The sequence below is a fragment of the Saccostrea echinata genome, unplaced genomic scaffold (assembly GCF_033153115.1).
Source record: "Saccostrea echinata isolate AGI-Se365-2 ecotype Australia unplaced genomic scaffold, CSIRO_AGI_Sech_v1 ptg000056l, whole genome shotgun sequence".
NCBI classification, from domain to species: domain Eukaryota; kingdom Metazoa; phylum Mollusca; class Bivalvia; order Ostreida; family Ostreidae; genus Saccostrea; species Saccostrea echinata.
In genome coordinates, this window is record NW_026889805.1 from 13,667,359 (window position 1) to 13,691,490 (window position 24,132).

The 24,132-nt window shown below is 34.1% G+C and overlaps 3 protein-coding genes across 4 annotated transcripts; 1 reads left to right on the forward strand and 2 right to left on the reverse strand.

Moving 5' to 3' along the window:
- Positions 1–2,842: 2,842 nt before the first annotated feature.
- Positions 2,843–11,102, reverse strand: LOC133173982 (beta-alanine-activating enzyme-like). Its single transcript, XM_061309043.1, has 16 exons — positions 10,852–11,102; positions 10,648–10,739; positions 9,373–9,490; positions 9,073–9,290; positions 8,573–8,765; positions 8,164–8,393; positions 7,951–8,060; positions 7,572–7,747; positions 7,284–7,479; positions 7,095–7,201; positions 6,312–6,988; positions 6,009–6,160; positions 5,586–5,749; positions 5,010–5,135; positions 4,669–4,800; positions 2,843–3,629 (listed from the first exon to the last, which is right to left on the reverse strand). Exons 1-16 carry the CDS (start codon positions 10,978–10,980, stop codon positions 3,105–3,107), a joined length of 3,345 nt encoding a protein of 1,114 aa, XP_061165027.1. The 5' UTR covers positions 10,981–11,102; the 3' UTR covers positions 2,843–3,104.
- Positions 11,103–11,276: 174 nt separating this feature from the next.
- On the forward strand, positions 11,277–16,203 carry LOC133173113 (anaphase-promoting complex subunit 10-like). 2 transcript variants are annotated; one of them, XM_061308043.1, is made up of 4 exons: positions 11,277–11,373; positions 13,602–13,720; positions 13,990–14,152; positions 15,489–16,203. In XM_061308043.1, exons 1-4 carry the CDS (start codon positions 11,342–11,344, stop codon positions 15,766–15,768), a joined length of 594 nt encoding a protein of 197 aa, XP_061164027.1. In that variant the 5' UTR covers positions 11,277–11,341; the 3' UTR covers positions 15,769–16,203. The 2 variants fall into 2 exon arrangements, with proteins under 2 accessions (XP_061164027.1, XP_061164028.1); XM_061308044.1 differs by lacking the exon at positions 11,277–11,373 and adding an exon at positions 11,423–11,509.
- Positions 15,938–18,715, reverse strand: LOC133173112 (methionine adenosyltransferase 2 subunit beta-like). Its single transcript, XM_061308042.1, has 5 exons — positions 18,530–18,715; positions 18,316–18,430; positions 17,579–17,731; positions 16,602–16,792; positions 15,938–16,484 (listed from the first exon to the last, which is right to left on the reverse strand). The coding sequence occupies exons 1-5, from the start codon at positions 18,710–18,712 to the stop codon at positions 16,227–16,229; spliced, it is 900 nt and encodes a 299-aa protein (XP_061164026.1). The 5' UTR covers positions 18,713–18,715; the 3' UTR covers positions 15,938–16,226.
- Positions 18,716–24,132: the final 5,417 nt, after the last annotated feature.

The following is a 24,132-nucleotide window of genomic DNA, read 5'->3' on the forward strand; positions in this document are numbered from 1 at the left end:
GACCCTTTGACCTCGGAGTTTGACCTACTTTTGAAAATCTTTAGTCTTTGCCATACCTTTTAAACATTTGGTGCTACGGCTTTCATACTTCACATGTGCATTCCTTGGGACAAGACTTTCTTTTGGATACCAACAATTTTGGCATTGACCTTGGAGTTTGACCTACTTTTAAAAACTTTAACTTCGGCCATAACGTGAACATTTGGTTCCAGGGCTTTCACATTTTAGGAACATGTGTGTCACTTGTGACAAGACCTTCCCTTGGGGCCCTATTTGACCTTGACCTTGACGTTTTACTTACTTTTATAAAAATTTAACCTTCACCATAACTTTTGAATAGTTGGAGCTAGGGCTTTCAAATTTCACAAGTATATTTCTCGAGACAAGACCTTTCTTTGGGTACCAAGATTTTTGATCTCTTGACCTGGATTTTGACTTGCATTTGAGAAAATTTAACCTTCGCAATAAGCTGCCATACGAGGGCATCAGTGTTTCACAAACACATCTTGTTTTTAATAGGTTTCATCAAATTCTTAATTACACATGATGGAAAAATCAAAGGCCTGAGGCCTAAGAGGCACATACAAATATTAGATATTTGATTTCATTTAATTTTCTCATTTTGAGGATTATTGAAACTTTCTCTTGTTTGGCAAGAAATATTTCTTATTTCCATGCTTTACCCACATTAAAAAACTATACAAAGTAAATGAATTTAGCTCTAAAATAAAAATCCATATTTAAGTTGTTTATTTAATGACATACAAAATGGAATGGAATAGTCTCACTGTTGGTAATTTGTAAACAGCTGACTCTGCCCAGTGCATTTCTTATCTGCTACTGACAGTGATGGAGATAAACTCTGCCTATTATATCTATGGCACGCCAAATTCACAAAAATGAGCTAATCATAGTTTCACAGTTGATAAACTAGGTTTATCGACTGTAAACTATAGTTTACAGACCGTAAACTATAGTTAACGATGATAATCTATATTTCACATATGTAAACTATAGTTTACACGATAATCTATGTTTCACAAGCGTAAACTATAATTAATACGGAAAACAATCATTTGCTACTGCAAAATATAGTTTATCTGATAAATATAGTTTCACGATTTGTAAACTATATGATTTACAACTCTAAACTATACTTAACAAATGTAAATTATAGTTTAGGCTTTGTAAAGTATACTTTACAGACATACAAAGCGCCAAATTCACAAAAATGCGATAAACATAGTTTTACACTTGAGAAACACAGTTTAGGAACAGAATCTCTTATTTTGTATCGGAGATGCACAATTTTCTGTGAAACTAGATTTCACGACTCTAAACCATAGTTTACGATCAAAACTATAGTTAACAATAGTTTTTTTGTAAATTATAGATCGGCTAATCCTAGTTACAGTATTATAAGATTTTGCTATGTAACGACAATTGTTGTTAAATATATATGCATGTATATTTCTTGTTGGCGTTATAAGTAAATGTTCTATTATTTTAAAGCAAATCTAGTTGGAAATAAAAAGAAAAATGACTGGAAAATTATTGATTAAAATTTTATTTTTTTTGATTTAAAAGAGAAAAATAGAGACCGAAATGCGTGATCTGTCATTAATAAAATACATGTATATCTTATATTCATCTGTAAATAAAGACATAACACAGTACATGTAACATTGCAGGCGCGGAATTTATTTTTTCTTCATACATAAATAAAAGTGGCCTTTCACGGAACAAACACAACAAATATTTGGGACTTCTCTCTCATTCTCTCTCTCTCTTAAATTCAAAGGAGGACGTTGAAACCCCCACAATCCTATCTATATCCGCCACTGCAGTTTCTTTGTTTTGGTGATGAGATGTGGCGGGAAAATGCTTGGCACATTGTAAAACGCGCTTCACCCTCCTCTGCTTGAGCAAAAATCTCGTAATATTCTGTCTTTTAAAAAATTAAAATTTTATCATATTTCTAAAATTTTCCCCATAGGAAATGTATATATACACGACATTTTAAAACAAATACAATTAATCCTGTTTAAATAGAGAAAGTAATATTGATTATATATCACTCGGTCTTTGCTTTAGATAATGCCCAACACGTGTCCTTAATATTATTATTGCTTCTCGCGATTGGTGCCGCGAAATTTCGAATTGAAAACTATCGTTAACAGTTAACAGGTGTTTAGATTCATAATCTATATTTAACAACTCTTAACTATAGTTTACGAGTGTGAATTATAGTTTATTACGATAAACTATGATTGGCAAATGTGAATCATAGTTTAGCTCTCAAAACTATAGTTTACGATCGATAAGTATAGTTTACGTCTGTTAAATATAGTTTGTGAGTATAAATGACAGTTAACTATAGTTTACAACCGAAATCTATGGTTAACGAATGTAAAACATAGTTTATCTGATAAATATAGTTTCACGAATTGTGAAACTATGATTAACAACTCTTAACTATAGTTCACGATTGTAAATTATAGTTTACAGATGTGAATCTATGTTTATCAACAAAATCTATTGTTAACGTTTAATTACAGACAGATAAACTTAGATTAGCATTCGTAAACTATAGTTAACAACCGTTAAATATAGTTTTACAGATGAAAACTATAGTTAACGAATCGTTAACTATAGTTCACGGTTTGTAAACTATAGTTTACAGTCGATAAACCTAGTTTACCAACTGTGAAACTAAGTTTCGCTAATTTTTGTGAAATTGGCGTGCCATATATATCAGGTCATCCGCGACCTCTGTCAGGGCTGCGTTATGCTCCACACACTATAAATAAACACATCGTTTTGATTTTTTATTTTATCATGCATAAACAATTAAGATAACTTATTACATGTATACTGAAATATTCCTTTATATTCAATTCAAATCACACTGAATTAGCAGAACATATTGATGATCTTGTTATTATCTCATAATTAATAGAATTGCACTATTTTCAGTAGCGTAAACATTGTTGAATCCTTCGTCACTGCAGTACTGGAGATGCAGGATGACAGCAATGAGTCTCATCACTGATAGCAATTTGCCTCACAAAAACTGATGATGACTCCAAATTACACTATTGTTTCTAAGTGATATCAAAACAATAAACATTATTATCCCTACATCCTACAAAAAGTAAGCTACCCACCACCACAGGGGAGGAAAATACCTCCCAGGATAACTTAATTGAATTCACCTCTTGACCTTTATTTGTGTCAATGATTGTTATGTTACCATCTTTTGAGGTGACCACACAATATTGGTATCTACATTGCATGCTTTCAGGATTAAAATCAGCTGTTGAGTTGAGTGTTCTAGACTTGATTTGATTATGAGTGTGACTTGAGATCTTTAATCCACTGTCACCTTCATGTAATAGTTTATTGTCATGTTTATAGTCATTAGAGATATCTCCAAAACAGAAACAGGTGGAGTACACAAAGTCTGTTGTCTGATGCTTCCAAACTTGTTTGCCATCTGGAGTCAAACAGTACACACAACAGTCATGGGATCCCACTAGGATTGATAAACTGGCAACATCAGAGGAGGTAATGACAGGTGCTATCAATGGGGATGAAAACACAGGTGCCAAAGTAGGAAAAATCCACACCTGCAAATTAAACTTAAAACATGAAATACCATAAATATTATTATTAGCTGTAAAATTATACCCATATATACCCATATATTTATTCCTCAATAAACAAACTTGGGGTCAGGTTTATGACACAATATTCTACAAATCTGTGTCAAGTGCAGGCTTGTATTTGTTTTGGTAATGAAGTTTACTTTTATTTATTTATTCATTTATGGATGCTAACTAGGGCTGTGTATTGAGCAAAATATTTCGATATGATATGATACAATATTTAATTAAGCCATATGGGATATATTGGATTCTTATCAGGTTTTTTAAAAAGACTTCATGCATAAATTTTGTAAAAACTGTGTCTTATAACCCATTTTGAAGTTCTTGTCTCCCTGTCATTACAAAATACACTTTAACGACTGTAAAACCAACATGTTAAAATATAGTTGTCTACCATGTATTTTGTAACAATTATTTAAGATGTGCTATCTCCTTAATGTTTTTATCACTATTGATCAGTTTTAATTCAAAACAGTAAAATATTATCTTTGGTGATTGAAATTCACAACTTCTTCACAGAGGTATAAGAAAAACTGCATGCCTGATACATATTGGTAGTTATTTTTTCGATACGATACATTCTTGAATATCAGTACAAATTGATATATTGACACAGCCCTAATGCTAACAACCTTGAACCTTCCAAAATGACCTTTGGTTAGGGCCATAACACACACAGAGGTCTTCAGCAATATTTGTATCAAGCCTAAACATCCATTATTTCTCCAAGGAACATGATGTTTCTTTTTCACTGCTACTGACTTTTATTGTGCAAAATAACTTAAGGTTCAAGGTCAAATCACATGCTCCCAGACTTTATATGCAAGAAAGTATCTCTTAAATTCACATAATTTATATTGATTACACTGACTGAAATACTGTAAAAGCAGACAACTCTTTTGAAATATTGTCACTAGAATGCACCACCAAAAACTGTCCGAATTTCAAAGCTCAAGGCAATATTAATACTTGAGTTAAAAAATACCCCATTTTCACCCACCAAATTTCCCTGATGATCTAACTGATACAAATTGCCATCCACACATCCAACACAGGGACCAGTGTCTGTTATAACAGGCGAAGAAAATATCGGCTTCTCTGTATTGTACATCCAAAGGATGTAGCCACAGATCTGAAGTAGAAATGTTCTAGTGAACTTCAAATATACATGTATGTGGAATCAAGACTTTTAAATTACAATTCTCAAACAATTAAAAGTTCAGAATGTGCATGTCCATGCATATTTAATGTATAAAAGGAAATATCTTCTATTTCTTTGGAAATTACAAGTTTCTATAGAAAGAAGGCTTTGAAATTTAAGACAAGAGGTAGGTATCATACTGGCTGTATGGCTGCAATGTGACCAGAGAGGGAGCAGGAACAGACATAATAAGGGGCAGTAGACACAGCTGGGGAGGAAAACACACTACCCCCACCAACCTCAACTCTCCAACAGCACCTCTGGTCCTATAATGAAATGATAAACCTAATGTAAGCTAGAATATTACTCTGACTAGTTAATAAAGTTGTAGTATATTTGCAATTATTTATGAGTAAGATCAGAGATATTGAGTAAAACATCTTTACTGCATGTAACTCAATGGAACTGGTCACCACTTTTCATTATAATTATACTTAATAACAATGTGATGGATTAGTTCACAAACTAAATGGGATGATACAGAAAATGTAAAATCTTTGGTAAATGTATGTGGATAATAGCCTAAAATACTCAATGGACTGAGATCATGTTATCATTGTCAGAATGTTTTGGTACAGGTATATAAGATGCAAAATAGAGGAACTGACGGGTACGTGATATGTACATTCTTTAAATTCCAACATTTTCTTCAGATTACCATATTTTGTTACTTTTTGTTACTGTATATACTACCAAACAAAGACCCACACAAATACCTCAATACTGAGTGCATGAACATGATGATCATGTGACCCTATAAATATCCATCCAGTTATGGGGTCCACAGTGGGAGAACTCTTCACAGCTGATTTAGTTTTATACCGCCATCTTATGTTCCCAGTGTCTCGAGTCAATGTATACACTCCACCATCATAACACCCTAATCAAACAATGCTTACTTCAATCAATACTAATGCTACTTAATATGTACTACATATACATGCATATTTACCATTACTTGCAAGTATAAATCAAAATTTGGAAGAATTCATGGAATACCTTGTCTAGATTTGATTAAATTTGCAAAGATTTTCATTATCACAGTTGCCTTAATCTGACATTGTTTGCAGAAGACAGCCACTAGACTTCTTACATATAAATGCTTTACTACTCCTAACCAGAATGATCCACATCCATACCTACAACAATATACTTTCCACACAGACTGATACAAGCAGAAGACTCGATCCTGTCCCCTAGTTCTGTTTTCCACAGCAGTTCTCCCGTTTCAGCCACCAGAGCATACATGTTGTGGGAGTGTGATCCAATGTATACCTCATGGAATCCAGAACTGTAGTAAAAGAGTATGTAATGTATTTATCTCACTGATTTAATTCCAGACAGGGTTAAAGTCCGTAAATGCATACATGTAGATGCCTTAATTGGATGTACAGAAAGGTACATCATTCTAGAATTGTTGACATCCCCACAGAAGTAGATACCTGGATTTGACAACAAGAGGAGAAGCATCCACACATTTTCCTGTGTTAAAACTCCATTTCTGTTTCAGCTTCACTTTTGTTCTGTCTCTTTCTGCAGAACTAATTCCTTGTTCTGGTGTATAAGACTTTCTAGATGCGTCTTTCTCAGTAGTGCTGTACACCTGCTCTGTTGAGTTTGGTTTACTGGTACTTGTCTTATTAGGTTTATTGTCAATAGTCGAGTTAGATTTGTTGTCAAAAGTCGAGTTAGATTTACTGTCAATAGTCAAGTTAGATTTACTGTCAGTAGTCAGGATAAGTTTACAGACAGTAGTCATACAAGTCTTACAGAAATACTGATTACCTCTCATCACACTACTATTGACACAACAACATGCCTTCCATAATCTACCAATGATGTCAATTTTTCTTTTCTTGTTCCCAGAAGTCATATCTTGATATAAAGGGTGGTTTTCTCCCTTGTTCGTGGACCGCTTTAACTTAAACAATTTTCTCTGTTTTTCTGTACAGTTTACTATATCAAGAAATGTATCATGTAAAATAATGTCAACCAAATCAGGGGCAGATAATTCAAACTGATCTTCAATAGATCTAGCTAACATTACAGCAGATAAGGAGTCACCTCCACTCAATAAGAAATTGCTGTCCTTTGTTAAATCACAACCTCTGAGTAGTTTCTAAAACAGAAAATCTCCATTGATGTATTGTTTGCATATAATGTACATGTACATTGAACTAGCATGTTAAAGCTCAAACTACAGCTATTATATTTAACTGGTTTACCTTCCATTCTTCTCTTACAATGTCTTCAATGGTAGCTGAAGACTGATCATCAAATTTATCCTGATTATTCAGACATTGGGACAACAAAGCATGGAAGTCACATTTACCTGTAAAATTTACACATGCAAATCTGTCATATTGTCAGTAGCAATGATTGTTATATTCCGTATCTTACAGTCTCAGTCTTACCATGTTTGGTGATTGGAATCTCCTGAACGGGAACAATATTGTCTGGAATATAATGCCTGGGCAGCATTCTCCCTAGAACTGACTGTAGCTGGTCCTTTATTCTCTGTGTTTTCTGATGTGGAACTACAAAAATAATCAGTCTTCCTTGATGGAACACTGCTTTACATTCAGAAACTGTTGAGTCTGCTAGTGCTACCTGAAATAAGTACAAATTGATTGCTAGTAACTTGTGTTGTCCTGTCAGGAGAATAAATAAACTTAAGGAAAGGCTGCTTCATTATAACTGACCTTCTCAATTTCCCTGAGGTTAAGTCGGCAGCCATTTCTCTTGATCTGTCTGCCTTGTCTGCCAACAAAAGTAATTCTGCCTCGGCAGTCAATTCTAACAATATCACCTGAATCTCGGAAGTCCTGGAGCTTATCAGAAATCACATCGTCTATTATACACTGTCTGCCAGGACCCCCTTTGAAATAACAAATTTTATTTAGCCTCCTCCCTCAGTCATACAGAGAATATTCTTCAACCACATCTCCTCATTTTTTATATGTTTTAATGCTGACTGTCCTTGATATAGTGAGTAAATATTCACAAGCTAGTTAGAAATGTATTCACTTGATATGAATTAGATAGTCTGACAGATGTACAATGCAGTAGATTAGTTTGTACCTAAATATAACTTTCCTGTTCCCTCTATTACCTCCACACCTTCTTCATTCAGAATTTTGTAACTGGACTGTGACAATGGTTTACCAAGGGGAACTTCTTCATCACTATACCTAAACAAGAGTTATATACTCTAAAGATTTGAAAAAAATACCTCATCTACTTGCATCAATAGATTAGTATGTACAACATGTGAGATGTAATGATTATTTTTACCAGAATTCCTTTTCCTCCATACAGTGATATAATGACCAGCAGGAGACCTCTGTGATTCCATACAAATTGATAAACTGGGTCTGATTGCCTGGAGCTCTCCACTCACGAATCTTACTCAGGGGAGGGAACTCCTCTCCACCCAAGGCAAGTATTCTCAGACTTGATGTTGCACTCAAGATGGAATTTCTCACATCAGCAGCAGGTTGCCTTTGTATCAAGGAGGGTGTTGCCTAAGTGACATAAATAAATACATTCTTTAACAATAATCATGATGATCTAAATTCAATGAAATGCTGTTATGGTCTAGGATATATAAATTCCAGTATTTGTATAATACTCTCATTAATCATGTACATGTAATATGCTACAATTCTTTATTGAATATATCTGCATTATCCCAAAATATAACCTGTATGACTGTGACTTTATTCCTCTTGAATATTACAGACAGTAATTTCTTGGACTGGGCCTTAACATGATCTGGTACAATCAAAAGACTGGCCCCACTTGTTAAAGTCACAAAGATTTCTACAATGCTGGGGTCAAAAGTCAAAGGTGAACACAGAAAGACCATATCATTGCTCTTCACTTCATAAATGTTCCTGAAAGTTGAGAATTATTTGCATTTAATTACAACTTATGATTACCTAGGTTTTTAGTACTTGTCAAAGAGTCTAATCCCACACTGACAATAAAATATGTGCAATATTGAAAAATATAAGTTCAAAACTTGTTTACAGATTTTCAAAAACTGGAAAAAAAATTAAAAACAAACAAGTGTATGCACTTCCAAGAGTTTGTATTAGAATCAATAAGCAAAAACAGTGTGCTTCTAGTGCACAAGCAGTAATTATTTGTAGGAACAAGATCCTATACAGCAGGGTGGGGATTACCCTGTAAGCTGTTTACCTGATATCTGTGATATTTGGTATAATACAGCTGTGTGGCACTTGCACTAGCTTGGGCTGGCCTGTAGAACCAGATGTTCTTATACAATAAGCAATGTTAGGAATTCCTTCTTGTTTCTCATTTCTTTGTTGAATTTTGAGGAGAACTAATCCTAGAGATGATAAAAATGAGTTTGTAGCCACCTCTCCATCAAACCTCTGTATCAGACTCTCTATGACCTGTAGTTACCAAATGCATGTAATTATACTGACTGCTTTGACATTGTATCTGTGACAATAACATTTCATATTCTACACTCACCTGTGTATAATCATTCTGAACAAGGACTATACTGACATTCATCCTGTTGAATAATGATGTGGTACCATCTACACCATACTTGTCAAGATTAAAGAAAGCATAACCACTTTGGACTATTCTGAATAAACAGATTTACGAAATTATCCTCAGTTTTTTATTTTACTGATAATAAATGCAAACTACTCATGACAAAAAAAATCTTAAAAGAAATATGATAATAAGTACAATTCTGCATATTAATCAAGCATATTGTTGAGGAAGAGTTCCAACATTCCGAAAAAGTCAACATAACTACGGAGGAAAGTAACTACATCTCCTGGTGATATTTAATAGCTGATTGAGAATAAAAAATAAGCAAATTAACATTTCTTGGTAGACTGTGCATTTTAATAGCTACACATGGACATACCAGGGTATATACATTTGTCTCCTTCCAAAGGTGCTTAATACAATTCTTCTATTTCACTGAATGAGTGTATATAACTCTGCCATAGTGTCATATGACAGTGCACGATGCATGAAACAGAATGTCAGACACTTTGGCCCTATGACACCTTGGCCCATGGACATTTAGGACTAATTACATCTTGGCCTAGACAAGTCAGCCCAGGTTTAAGACAGGTCTATCCATATGTACATGTAAGATACATTGGCCAAAGCAAAATTTCATTATTGTACATTTCCAATTTGCATTTCGAATGAAATATTGATTAAAGAATAAGTATAAACTGAATGAATGATCCAAGTTTTAATTAATTATAAGACCTTCCATGAGTAAACTAATGATAATCAAGGAAAGAGAAGACAATTAAAGTGCTTATTTGATAAACAAACAAAACAAACACAATGCTGTGGTGCATCCTTTGGAGTATAAAGTGTGTGTCATTGGTGACAATGAGGGGTAATTAAGAGCATGCATCATTGTGAGACATTAATTAACAATAAGTCCCTTTATATCTTTTCAGGAATTATCATCCAATCTCATATGTTTGAGGTTGTCAGGGAAACAACTCAAAATGACCATTCTTGTTTTTAAAAATAATTAATTAAAAAACAGGCATTGTTAATACATACACACAAAGAAATGTATTCAGATATTAGTATATAATATATATTCTTCAAAGTTAATATGTTCATCTGTAAAAACTTGTTTTCAGGCATAAGTTAAAAATTACCTTTAAAATATTTATTTTATAATGAAATATTATGTGACGGGTGTAGGTGATGTTGGGCCGACATGTCCGTCAACCAATGTAATTTACCATAAAGACTTACCCAAAGAGGATGGCAGGCGTAAAGAGGTCAGTTTTCCTACATACAGCAATTACTGAGTTATGAACCATTTCCATGTATAAAGCATCAGATACCTGAAAAGAGTGTTTCCAAATGTAAAATTGTCAAGCAAATATTTCAAGATAATTTTTATTTTTTTGGCTGTGTCACAAGATAAATTAATTGACTAATGAAGCTTTTTCTGACTTTTTTTGCAAAGCTGTATAACTTCCTGTATGTTTGATATTGCTTTGAATGATCGTCATCGTATATTACAGCTACTAGATCCAGCCACTCTGTCCTCTTCCTTTCCAATAGTTCTATTAGAGTTGACATTAGGGAATAAACTTCGTCAGGAGAATATGAGAAAAGCAAATAAATAACCTAGCTGGCAAAAAATAGGATTTTTAACATGAGTATGAAAAAATAAATTAATAATTCTTCTAATGCCAAATGTTAATATTCATATTGTCTAGACTATTATCAGCTATTATATTGACATAATATTGACACTTCGCGTACAAGTTATCAAAGCCAAACAAAAAAAATTGGAATGTTGATCCCGATTTTAAAAACAAGGAAAGTCAATAAAATGCTTGTTATAACGACTTTGAATTAATACAGAGAATGAGTGATCAAAAAAAGTTTAGAAATATATTGATAGCGTGTAGTATCAATTTGATGTGCTGAAAATCGCATGAACGCAGAGTGGAATTCAAAATTATCAATGTACGTCTTGTCAATTACTTTTCAACTCCATTTCCGGTTTTCTTTAAATACCTCTAGCTCTGAGAAATACACTGATTTTTGGCAGAACCTAGAGAAATATGTTGTTATATTCGTGAAGAATTAGTAATATTGAAAGGTTTGTTATATGTAAATAAACATTTCAATTTTAAACTCCAGTAAATGCAACTATTTTCACTTCGTATAATATTGTATCGAGGAAATTCGGTTTCATAAAGTTGATGAGAGTTCTTGAATAAATGAAAAAAGTCCTGAAAACAGGTTCCAAATTGCTTGATAGTTTCAACAGCTAATAAAATTATATCTTGATGTGTACTTATTTCAACACACTGATTTATGAAACCTGAGCAAGAAGTTACTATAAATTGTTATAATAGAAGAGCATGCAATTAATTTTTTAAAATGTTCAGTTTATAAAATAAGAGGTAGAATCTAAATAAATATGCCGTAATTATAACCCGTTTTATGCAAATATACTTTTGTAAAGTAACAGGTAACTACTTGAATTCTAGTCAAATAATGTGCTTCTCAGGATAGGCCCTTACTTTATTCCAAGACGGTATTACTCCAATTCATTTTGTATACCCAAGTCCATTACATGTGTGTTTTGAAGAGTAAATAGGTGTGATAAATTTGCTTTGTTAAAAATTATTACCAGTTAATTTAATTCCATTTTTTAGCTCACCTGAGCCGAAGGCTCAAGCGAGCTTTTCTGGTCACATTTTGTCCGTCTGTCTGTAAACTTTTCACATTTTCGACTTCTTCTCAAGAACCACTGGGCCATTTCAACCAAACTTGCCACAAAGTATCCTTGGGTTGAGGGGGTTCAAATTTGTTCAAATGAAGGGAGATAATTACAAATTAGTGAAAAATTAATAGCATCTTTTAAAAATCTTCTTCTCAAGAACCACTGGGCCAGGAAAGATGAAACTCATGTGGAATCATCCTCAGATAGTGTAGATACAAGTTTATTCAAATCATGACTAACAGGGGTAGGGTGGGGTCACAATGGGGGATCAAAGTTTTACATAGGAATATATAGGAAAATTTTTTAAAAATCTTCTTCTCAAGAACAGCAAAGCGATGATGAGTCATATTGATATGACAGCATTTTCAGAAAGTGTAGATTCAACTTTTGTTCGAATCATGATCCCCTGGGTTAGGGTGGGGCCACAATGGGGAATCAAATTTTTACATAGGAATATACAGGAAAAAAACTTTTAAAATCTTCTTCTCAAGAACAGCAAAGCCATGTTTTGTCATATTGATATGGAAGCATCCTCATGTAGTGTAGAATTAAATTTGTTCAAATCATGACCCCTGGGGGTAGGGTGGGGCCACAATGGGGAATCATAGTTTTACATAGAAATATATATATAGGAAAAAACTTGAAAAATCTTCTTTTCAAGAACAGCAAAGCCATGATTAGTCTTATTGCTATGGAAGCATTCTCAGGTAGTGTAGATTCAAATTTGTTCAAATCATGAACCCCAGGGGTAGAGCTGGCCATAATGGGGTATCAAAAGTTTTACATAGGAATATATAAGGAAAAAAACTTTTAAAATCTTCTTTTCAAGAACAGCAAAGCCATGTTTTGTCATATTGAAATGGTCAAGCATCTTCAAGTAGTGTAAATTCAAGTTTGTTCAAATCATAACCCCCAGGGTTAGGGTGGGGCCACAATGGGGGATCAAAGTTTTACATTGGAAAATATAGGAAAAAATCTGTTTAGCAAGAACTTAATTGCAGCTGTAATAAAAAAAGGTGAAGATAAGGAACAGTGATCAATCTCAAAAGTTCTACAGACAGTACAAATCTGTGAACAGGGCATAAAACGCGGACCCCTGGAAATTCCAGAGGTCTGATCAGGTGCCTAGCAAGAGTGAGCATCATCTGCTCACTGGTATGTCACGCCCACAGCCCCAAGTATTGATCAGATAGACGTAACATTTAGTATACCAACAAAAGCCTTACAGAGTATGAAACGTGTCAGCCAAAATATGACCCAATGATAGGTTATATTTGTTAACAAGGTCATTATAATGACCATAGAATTTACAAAATGCTGACTTTATGAGGTTGTTGAAATCCCAGGGACCCTGTAACATCATATCTTTTCAAGTATTTTGAGGTGAACTGCATAGTTTTTTAATAACCTATACATGTATTTATTGCTTCAGATGAATTAATGACTGAAAATTTATTTTCAGTATCATGGCCACCAAGGTTGTAGCAAATCCAGAGGTGGATATTTTGAAAGATGAACGAGAGGGTAGACTTCGTGAGGTTGGAAATCAGGCTGTGTGGTCATTGTCTTCTTGTAAACCAGGTAGGCATGAGAAAAATAATTAGAGGTATTTACATGTATATTCAGTCAAATACATGTATTATACATGTATAACAAAGTTTAAGAAGTTGGTACTGGAAGGTATTGTTTGAAGATTAAAAGTTTTCAATGTTGGTATATGTGATTTTATGGTAAAGAGGAAATAATATTAATTTCAAGAATTGAATGGTTGCGGTCACCAACAAGCAAAAAATAGACTAAAATTAAATATCTGTAAATATGTATAATAACACAATCATAATTGGCCCTAGGTTTTGGGGTAGAGCAGCTACTGGATAATACAGTGGATGCTTACTGGCAGTCAGATGGACCTCAACCACATCTCGTCAATATCCAGTTCAGAAGGAAGACCACCATCCACGATGTGTGTATCTACACTGATTATAAAGCTGACGAGAGCTACACACCTAATAGGTATCAAAAACTGAACACCTCAGATACATTCCTTATAGTTATTTAAACTGAACACCTGAGCTATATTCCTTATATATATTTTTTTAAACTGAACACCTCAGACACACACCTAATAGGTATCAAAACTGAACACCTGATCAATATTACTGTTACACACATTACAGATATCACAGCTCAGTATCAAAATTACACACCTAAAAGGTAATAAAACACCAGCTTCACATACAATAGGTATCAAAACTACACACCTGATCAACACTATCTAACTTACGTCATAGATATTACAGCTTTACTCAGAATAGATAAGGAACTTCAAACCTCATAGATGTCAACACACCTAATAGATATCAAAATTACACACCACTTGAATATCACAACTACACACCTCAGAGATATCAAACCTACAAATCTTAAAGATATCAAAACTACACATCTCAAAGATACCATAACTACACGTCTCATAGATATCAGAGCTTCACACCTTACAGATATCACAGCTTCACACCTTACAGATATCACAGCTACACACCTTAAAGACATCACAGCTACACACCTCATAGATATCACAGCTACACACCTCATAGATATCACAGCTACACACCTATTAGATATCACAACTACACACCTATTAGATATCACAGCTACACACCTCATAAATATCACAGCTACACACCTCATAGATATCACAGCTACACACCTCATAGATATCACAGCTACACACCTCATAGATATCACAGCTACACACCTCATAGATATCACAGCTACACACCTATTAGATATCACAACTACACACCTATTAGATATCACAGCTACACACCTCATAGATATCACAGCTACACACCTCATAGATATCACAGCTTCACACCTCATAGATATCACAGCTACACACCTCATAGATATCAAAAATACTTACCTCAGAGATATCAAAATTGCACACCAAACATGTATCACCATCGTATTTCAGATAATATTGATATGCTTTACAGTGTGGTTGTCAATGACTATTTATGAACAGGTAATTAGGTTAATTATACCAATGTACTAAGTACATACCTTGTATAAGCAACAGAATTGCTAAATTTTGACTATCTTTGAAAGAGCTGTATTAGCAAATCTAGATGTCTTACTGGTAGACTATACAAACATCAAATCCACATAAATGATTTATACACTATTATATAATCTGTGCAAGTGTTTTAATGAAAACATTCAAGAAAGTTGCAACTTTGATCTTGAATATGTCTTTTACAGGTAAACTTTTTTCTGGATTTTTTTTTCATTTACATAATTCATCATGGAAATTTTTTTCTGTTATCTGGTTTTTATACATTTTCAGGATTTCTCTGCGTGCTGGTACACACTTTAATGACCTCATTGAGGTAGATCAAATAGAACTAAGTGAACCAGTGGGCTGGGTATGTGTCCCAATGAAAGACATCAATGATAAACCTATCCGGACATTCATGGTTCAGATAGCTGTACTTTCAAATCATCAAAATGGACGAGATACACACCTTCGTAGAATTAAAATTCGATCACCAGTACAGGACACTTATGTTGTTAAAACACCAAAGTTCACCAGTCTAGAACTAATGCAGCTGGCCTATATAAAGTGAGGGTGTGATGGAACAATATGATGTAATACACATGTTGCTGAACATCATGACATGAATCCTACATAGAGATAAAAACTGAGTCTCCAAGAGCTTGTGAAATTCACTTACTGGCCCAACACAATTCAGAATTTTTTTATGGGGAAAACAGTTTTGAATTTGTTTTAACGAATGAAAAAGCATTTTGTTTATTGCATGCATAGACAAAGTTTTCCAAGAGTGATCAACTAATGCATGTTCAACGTATATTGGAAAACAAAGCTTTATAACTTGCATGTACATGAAGCTATCCATATATTTTCAGCTTTAAAAAGTTCACAAGTCTGACAGGTACATGTGCATAGGCAATATTTACAATAACAAGTTAAAAAAGACTTACATAAATTTTACCCATTTAATTTAAAACCAACCAGCAGAAAATAAATTCATGTTCAAGCATTCCAGTCTCCAGTTCATTTTACTCATTTTTTAAAATATGGCTGCAGGACCGCCTTGATGCCCTCTGAGAATGGTGTTCTTCTCCCAGAGACGAAAGCTTCCATTTTCTTACAGGATAGATGTGTGTTGTAAGGGCGGGGTGCCCCCTTGGAGGGGCTTCTATCAGGTTTTATGTTCTCTGTACTCAATGAGAAGGCTGAGGCCATGGCAATAGACATATCATATTTAGTCATTTCCTCTTTAGATGACCAGTGAAACACACCACAAACTTTCTCAGGATCCTGGAATAAAAAGGTATAATTTGTTAATGAAATGATACTGTGTTAAAGACTAAAATCAATGAAACTTGAGTAGTGTCAGAGCAGAAAAAATTGGCATTGATAAGTTCATGAGCTAACCTGTAGCCTTTTGTCTGCTAGCTGTCTAATGGCATCAGCTATATCACCGCAGTGGGTGGGGTATCTCTTTTCATAATCAGATGCTATTAATTCAGATCCTGTCATAATCTTCTCAAACAGCACCGTGACGGCACTCTCGGAGAGGTATTCAATATCTCCATATAGGATGGGTACTCGCAGTACAGAGTTATCTGTTTTGAAAATCAACCAAGTATTTCCAGTTTAAATCTTTTAGAGATTTGCTAGAAATACAAACAGCTTATACAAACAAGCTTGCTAGAAATATAAACAGATTTTATTTTGGTAAAATATATACTGTAAAATCACATTTTCGTGGGGTAATATTTTCTAGGTTTGAGGAAAAAATATTGGTTTGTGGGGATTTGATTTCTTGACTGGAAAATGTTTAGTAGTAATGCATATGAAGTATAAAATTTTGTGGTGTTCGTAAATTCGTGGGTCTCACCATACCTCGGAAAACAACGAAAATTAAACCCCCAGGAAAATTAGTGATTTCACAGCACATTAAATTTTCAATTTCAAATAGTGCCATGTTTATCAATGATCCTCATCTGACATGTAAAGTTCTGAAATTTTTTTGAAAAAACTTTTGATTTTTAGTGGAAAATGTTTTCTTGCTTATCTGTTTATTGTAATGTCATGAATGGCATCATTATTCCCATTGCAAGTAAATTTCTTCTGAAATGGTCTATATATTTTAAGCTGTTTTTCTATTTTTGGATTTTTGAATATAGCACAACCTCTGATCCAAAATCCACAAGTAATATTGAAAGAACTGAAAATACAGTTTTTAATATACATTTTAAGTTGTGCTCAAATTCAAATTTTTGTTTTAATTATGTACTGAAGTACATCTTTTTTTGTTTTTTAATATTGCTTTATCAGTATCATACTGGAAAAAAACTGTCTTCAGCTTTACTGTGGATAGGTTTTTAATTTTATTAACAAATAATTACCTGAAGATGCTTCTAGTGTAATTTTTTCTCCATCTAGTTTACTCTGTCCATACTTGTTGAGGGGGTTAGGTTTAGCATCTTCTTCGTAAGGAGGGGAAGTCCCATCAAATACATAGTCAGTGCTAATGTACAGGACCCAGGCACCAATGGCCTCTAAAATGCAATACATGTAAAGTTGTAACCAGAAAGAAGAAAAATGTGACTGATCAGACCAAGATTTGAACCTTGGCCCCCTGAATCACTAGTCAGGTGTTCTAACAACTGTGTTATCTGTCTAGTGATTCAGGGGGCCTGGGTTCAAATCCTGGTCTGTTCTATGGCATTTTTCTCCTCAACAGTTATATTTTGTGCTGTCACATTCCCTGAAAGTGTCAAATAAAAGACCTGCAAGAGAGGGGTCTGGGTTAGTGAGGAATGTGAAGATCGGGCAGTTGGCAGATAGTTCAAAGGTTGTAGGTTTAAATTCTGGTCTAATCCATCACATTTTTCTCCTTAATACAGAGTATTACATGTACATGTGTAAGTTACCATGCATTTGAGCACATTATTTATCATCAATTACAAGATCTGTGGAATTACATGTAATTTGTTGGAAACTTCCTACTATATACATTTATTAGATTATATAAAAATATATAACTTATTAAGTTGACATTTTGTTTCAAACTGAATGACTTAATAATGATAGAATTACCTGTATACATACTGTACAAGTATATAACTCCCCTTATTCTTACTTGCAGCCTGACAGATGTATTCTGTGGCAGACAGATTAAGTTTCTTGGTGCCATCAGGGTCATTTTCCACTGCATCAGGTTTTCTCTCTGCAGCGCTGTGGATTATAACTGATGGCTGTTTTAAAAATCACATTATATAAATTATTTGAATAGGCTTTTATATTACAACACGTGTAAATAAATATTTCTTACATAAATCAGCATAAAAGCTCACTTTAAAAGAGTTGATGACTTCTTTCACTTGGTTTTCATCGGTTATATCCACTTTCTTTAATTTGTCTTTTGCACGACTGAAAGCGAGTCCCAGTGTCTCCCAGGAATTATCATTCAGGAACTCCTTGTAGATGGATCTTCCAAAGAGCCCCGAAGCACCCGTAACAAGGACCCGCTTCGTCATAATCTATTAACAATGAGTAAAATGGTTTAAGGACATATGCACTACATAAAAAAAAAGATTTGCACACTTTTCTCCTATATTTTAAAAATTTCAAGAACATTATTTATTTGATTTATCAGGTTGGAACCAATCGCATGAATCGCCCACGAGATAATATAATAACCCACTTGGGATATAATATGGGATATAAATTTACAGTGCAAAAAATGAAAAAAAAATTATTTTGGCTATAGATATTATAAATCCGCATCGAAATACTTAAAAAGTAATAACTTTTGGCAAGCAATTTTTTTTTTGCAACCCCATACAGTTTGTTAGATTGATCCCCAAGAAGCTTAGGATCTTCTGATGGATCAATCTCCTAAACAGTGGGCATACAGAAAAACTTGTCAACCAAAAGTTATTCCTTTATAAGTATCTGGATGCGGATTTATGAAAAATACACGATTGGTCCCAACCTGTTTATGTCTCTGCTTAACATGCTCAACTTTGAAAGACATTGTTTTAAAAAATCCCTGACTAACGTTATCACACAAAGGTAATAATAAATATGACACATTCAACGTAAATATTAAACTTTTATCTAAAGAGAAGAACGGTAAAGGAGTCAAATACATAAATATTGCTTATATACCTATAATGTTTCGATAAAGTGAAAGTAGCACACGATCGGGATCGAGCTCGATTCTTGTATTCAAGATAACTCGAACAAAACACTATTCGGTTCAAAGTGATGAACTAATAGCACCGGTATTCGCGGAGTAAGGAGTTGATCCTTACGTCGCGGGTTCGAATCCCACTGTGGGACGTGGAGACCGGTCCTTTGGATGAGACCATATAAACCGAGGTCCCGTGTCGCAGTAGGTGCTGGCACGAAAAAGATCCCTCACTGCTCAATGGCCGTAAGTGCCGAGTATAGGTCAGAATTTTTAGCCCTCCATCGGCAAGTGGTGGCGTCTCCATATATAGAATATGTTTATTCACCAATCAAGGGCCCTCAGGGGGCATATACAATTATTTCAGAATGATTACATATAAATAATATTAAAGTATATTGTAATATGAAAGAATATAAATCATATCTATCATGAGGGTACAAATGAAAGATGCACAATACCACGAGTAGGATACTCATGAAAATGCAAGATTTGCAACATAATCACAATAGTCTGAAACTGGATCAAAAATATTGAGTAGGAAGAAAACTGAAGGTAGATAAAGAAATTGACAATAATAGCAGTATACTAATACATGTATATAGTGTGGCTTGAATACAGAGGGCACCAGGGGACGATGCCTCTGCATAGTCAATTTTACTGACACACCTGTACCATAAGTATTCAAGACACTACTCATTCAGAATCATTTGGGTGATAGCAAAACTAATAACATATATAAAAAATACTTAACATATAATTATGTACCTACTCAATTCAACCTTTTTTAAAGTGATTATAGGTATTTTACATTCTAGTATAAAATACATAGTTACATACTCACATACATAAGTGAAAAATTCTCGAGAGGGACGTTAAGCAACAAACAATCAATCAATAGCACAGGTTCTCTGCCCTTGATTCCAGTCGCTGGGAATATTACAAGTGCTTGCACCCGTTAACCAATACCAGAGAACCAGTCTAATGAACTAAGTATACATGTACACATGTAGTAGGTATTAAGTTCAGACGACACGTTCATCAAAAATATTTAACTTTTCCCAATATTTTGTGATTGAAATATTTCTACTTTAAGAAGTCCCCTCGCAAAAAATTGGGGTACCTTACCGAGCATTTGTGTAAGATTCCTGATGATGGTATTTCCTATAATAATCCTATATTAGAAATCACTTGAACTCCTGATATTCACTATTTTTGGTCTCCTTCAGCCCCTATGAACAAGCATTGGAATACTGAACATTCTATCGATATTTCTTTACTACGACATACTCATGAGTCTATTATTTCGTGGATAATCTGGTTAAAATCCTTTTAAAAATACTCGCTTACTTATCTTAACAATATAGTTATGTATATTTGGTTTTTAAACATGTAAATATTTATAGAGTAATCTTTTTTCTTTTTCATTTTCAAAACTTGGAATGTCTTATAAATGACTAGGTAAAAAAATTTCTGAAAGAATCCTTATCTAGTTAAGGATATCCGATTCTCAGCCAGGGAGGATAACTCTTAAAATTAATATTTTATTTAAAAAGTCTCAAAATGAAGCTTGAAATTGAGATCTTTTCGTGCACAATTTTCATTTTATGCATCTCAGTGTGATTTAAGGTTCTTTGAAGTCTGAAAAAATGTCTTGTAAAAAGTTGACATTTTGCACCCCATAAAAGAAAAAAAAAAACATTTTAAGAGAAACCGAATTTCCTTTAATCTAGCATTAGATACCAATGCTTATTAGTATGATATGAAATTAGATGTGATACGTGATGGTTTTAGCAATGATAACACAAGCTTTTTATACTATGTACTATATAACATTGACTAAAATACTGTATAAACATAAACAAGAGGCCCAAGGGCCTTAACGGTCACCTGAGTATTATTCAACAATTTAGAGGATCCATAGAGTATATAAAATTGTTGCCCAAAAGCAAGAAAAATTGGGTGATCAGGATCAACAAAATAATTAGATTTACACATAGATGCCATTTACTAAAATTTTTGAAATTGGTTCAGCGGTTTCAGAGAAGAAGCTGAAAATGTTCAAATTTTAACGCACGACGGACGACGCACGACGACGGACGAAAACAGATAGCAATAGGTCACCTGAGTGACTCAAGTGACCTAAAAAGGTGCAAATTTCTCCAAATGTCTGGATGCCTACTTTTTTTTTTTATCCTAAATTATATTTGTTGATCAATTTTCAATTGAAAATGCATAGCTGGTGTTCTTATTCGCATTTCCTGAAAATATATTCGAGATTTGATAATTTTCCCTATATAATCTGATTAACTATAATGATGAACTTTGAAGAAATACCATGGGTAAATTCAGGTTTCCATGTGAAATCAGAGTCATTTTTGCGAGCATTTTCAATTACTTAAAAGCTGATTTTCAGAGCCTGAGGATCGGACTACCTAAATGCATCGATTATGGAGCGGAAAGGAGGGGGGGGGGGGTCTTGTCCACAAGTAATGCATGTTCGTGTTTGTATTTATTACAGAAAGGATTCATGTATGTTATAATTGCTTTCATGTGTCTACAATAGAAAGAAAGTTGATTGGGAACAGATAATCTTTATTTAGATAATTAAAAAATTGATTGCATCCTGTTTCATTTAAATTTTCGTAGAAAATGACAAAAACGTAGCTTTAATGATCTTCAATGTACACCACTGTATAGGTTTCAGGCTCGTAGGAAGCAATTTCACTTCGAGGGGGGCACAACCATACATTTTCAGTTGGGGGGGGGGGCATTATCAACTCCCAAAATTCCTTGAAAAGCCCCCCCCCCCCAAAAAAAAGGTCATCAAACGTTTTTATTGAGGGGCCACAAGCATATAGTAGTTATGTTTTCTATAGTAATCTATATATCGGCAAAATTATTGGAAGGGAGGCACGCCCCCCCCCCCTGCCCCCGATTCCTACGGCCATGGGTTTATAAGCCTTACGAAACTTGGTTTTGTGAACATAATTTTCCTTGTCTAAAATTCCTTGCAGATTATAAAAACTCGATTTTACTTGAAAACACTGATGGCGATATTCTGATCAGCATGAAAAATGTCTGCTCGCTTTCCCTTAATATAGTTTTCTTGATGAGATTCCCTGGAGTTAAGAAAAGATTTAACCCCGTCTTGTTTATATGAGTTTATCACAGGCACTTGTTTTGGTAATAAAATTTTTAGCCCATAATATAATAATAATAACACAAACTATTCAGCTCCGAATTAGATGGAGTACCCCCCCCCCCTCCCCAGAATTGCACTCATGCATTTACACTTTCAGATTAAATGTACTGGCAAACTGTTTATTACCATTAGAACTTAACCCACTTATTTAGCCCATCAAATGTTTCCAATTCTTATGAAGAATCGATTCTTCATGGTGAAGAATAGTTCTATTTCTGAAATATTGAAAGGTGTTTGATTGGTTCACTTAACAGTTTTGTGGGCCTTTCTTTAATGCTTTTATTTTTCGCACAAAAAGACAAAAATGATAATGCAAGACACATGCATGTACTGTTTCAAAATCATGTTTAAAGAACTGGTTACATTAGGACCGATTATTAGCTCTGTAATCGGCAAAAATTAAACGCACGATTACATTTTATCAACTTATCTTTTAATTGTTAAGGTTTCCCTGTGTGTGAAATAGGTATTAAATTTTCTCAACTCACGTGCCCTTTTGTTTATATAACGTTCAAAACCGGTCAAATATTCCGGCGAGCGGACATTGAGAAACAACGACGCCGTCTGATGTTCTGAAACTCAACGGCGACAGCGTCTCGAGTGATCTTATAAAGTCTTTCTTTTGTATTTCATGATAATTTGGCAAATTATTAACGTGTATCAAGCTAAAATTTTTAACACTTAAACTTTTGTTGTTTTATGTTCCAGATCAATTTTATAAGAATCACCTGCATAGATTAGTACGTATTAATTTTATTGCATGCATAGATTAGTATTAATTCTATAGCATCAGTCCACGAACTTTTTGATAACCCCTCGTACATTTCCAAACAAACGCCTAACTAGCATCGATTTTTCAATGTGTGTGATGTGGAGGAGAAGACAGAAAAATAATTTCAATTCAAGGTGTGTGTGTGTGGGGGGGGGGGGGAAATAATTGACAAGCAAGCAATGAAGAAAGAGGTTCGATCATACCGCAACAAAAAAAGAGGATCTACCAGGAAAAATTAATTCAAACCCTTAATTGAATTTGAAAGCTAATTTTATAGCAAAACGGTGGCGCGGGTCCCCTTTCCGATTCGAGAACTACAGACCTGCTGATTATCAATATCAATTTGAGCATATAATGGAAATGTTATACGGTACCGAGCTATATATAATATTGTAATTTATATGTTCAAGTTTATTTATTCTTACTTTTTCGAGTACGTGCATATAATTTATATGGTTGTCCCTACGACTCAGGGGTCGGGGAATTTCCCCATCTTTATAATTCCCCGATTATCCTGGCACTTGGTGAAAATATTTTCTTTTTTAATTGCTTTCCCAAACATCTAAGGAATTTCTAATCGAATTATAACTATAATTATACACCTAAACAAGGGTTTCGTTTTACAGAGGTTTTAGGGTCTACACGTGCGTGTGTGTGTGTAAAGGGGGAGGGGGGTTCAGCCCGCCCTATAAGACTCTATTCCCAATGCTGTAGAAGCAGCCATACATGTATATTTTCCTCAATTTTAGGTCACCTGAGTTTACTCAGGTGACCTATTGCTATCAGT

Excerpts from the sequence above, each read along its gene's own strand:
- LOC133173982 (XM_061309043.1), bottom strand. The coding sequence starts at position 10,980 with ATGTCAACTCTAATAGAACTATTGGAAAGGAAGAGGACAGAGTGGCTG. Across the intron at positions 8,766-9,072 it reads CCAAATATCACAGATATCAG|GAACATTTATGAAGTGAAGA; the intron begins GTAAACAGCTTA and ends CTCAACTTTCAG. Across the intron at positions 7,480-7,571 it reads ACCTCAGGGAAATTGAGAAG|GTAGCACTAGCAGACTCAAC; the intron begins GTCAGTTATAAT and ends TACTTATTTCAG.
- LOC133173113 (XM_061308043.1), top strand. The coding sequence starts at position 11,342 with ATGAACGCAGAGTGGAATTCAAAATTATCAAT. Across the intron at positions 11,374-13,601 it reads TGGAATTCAAAATTATCAAT|TATCATGGCCACCAAGGTTG; the intron begins GTACGTCTTGTC and ends ATTTATTTTCAG. Across the intron at positions 13,721-13,989 it reads ATTGTCTTCTTGTAAACCAG|GTTTTGGGGTAGAGCAGCTA; the intron begins GTAGGCATGAGA and ends AATTGGCCCTAG.
- LOC133173112 (XM_061308042.1), bottom strand. The coding sequence starts at position 18,712 with ATGACGAAGCGGGTCCTTGTTACGGGTGCTTCGGGGCTCTTTGGAAGA. Across the intron at positions 17,732-18,315 it reads ATACATCTGTCAGGCTGCAA|AGGCCATTGGTGCCTGGGTC; the intron begins GTAAGAATAAGG and ends ATTGCATTTTAG. Across the intron at positions 16,485-16,601 it reads TAGCAGACAAAAGGCTACAG|GATCCTGAGAAAGTTTGTGG; the intron begins GTTAGCTCATGA and ends TTTTTATTCCAG.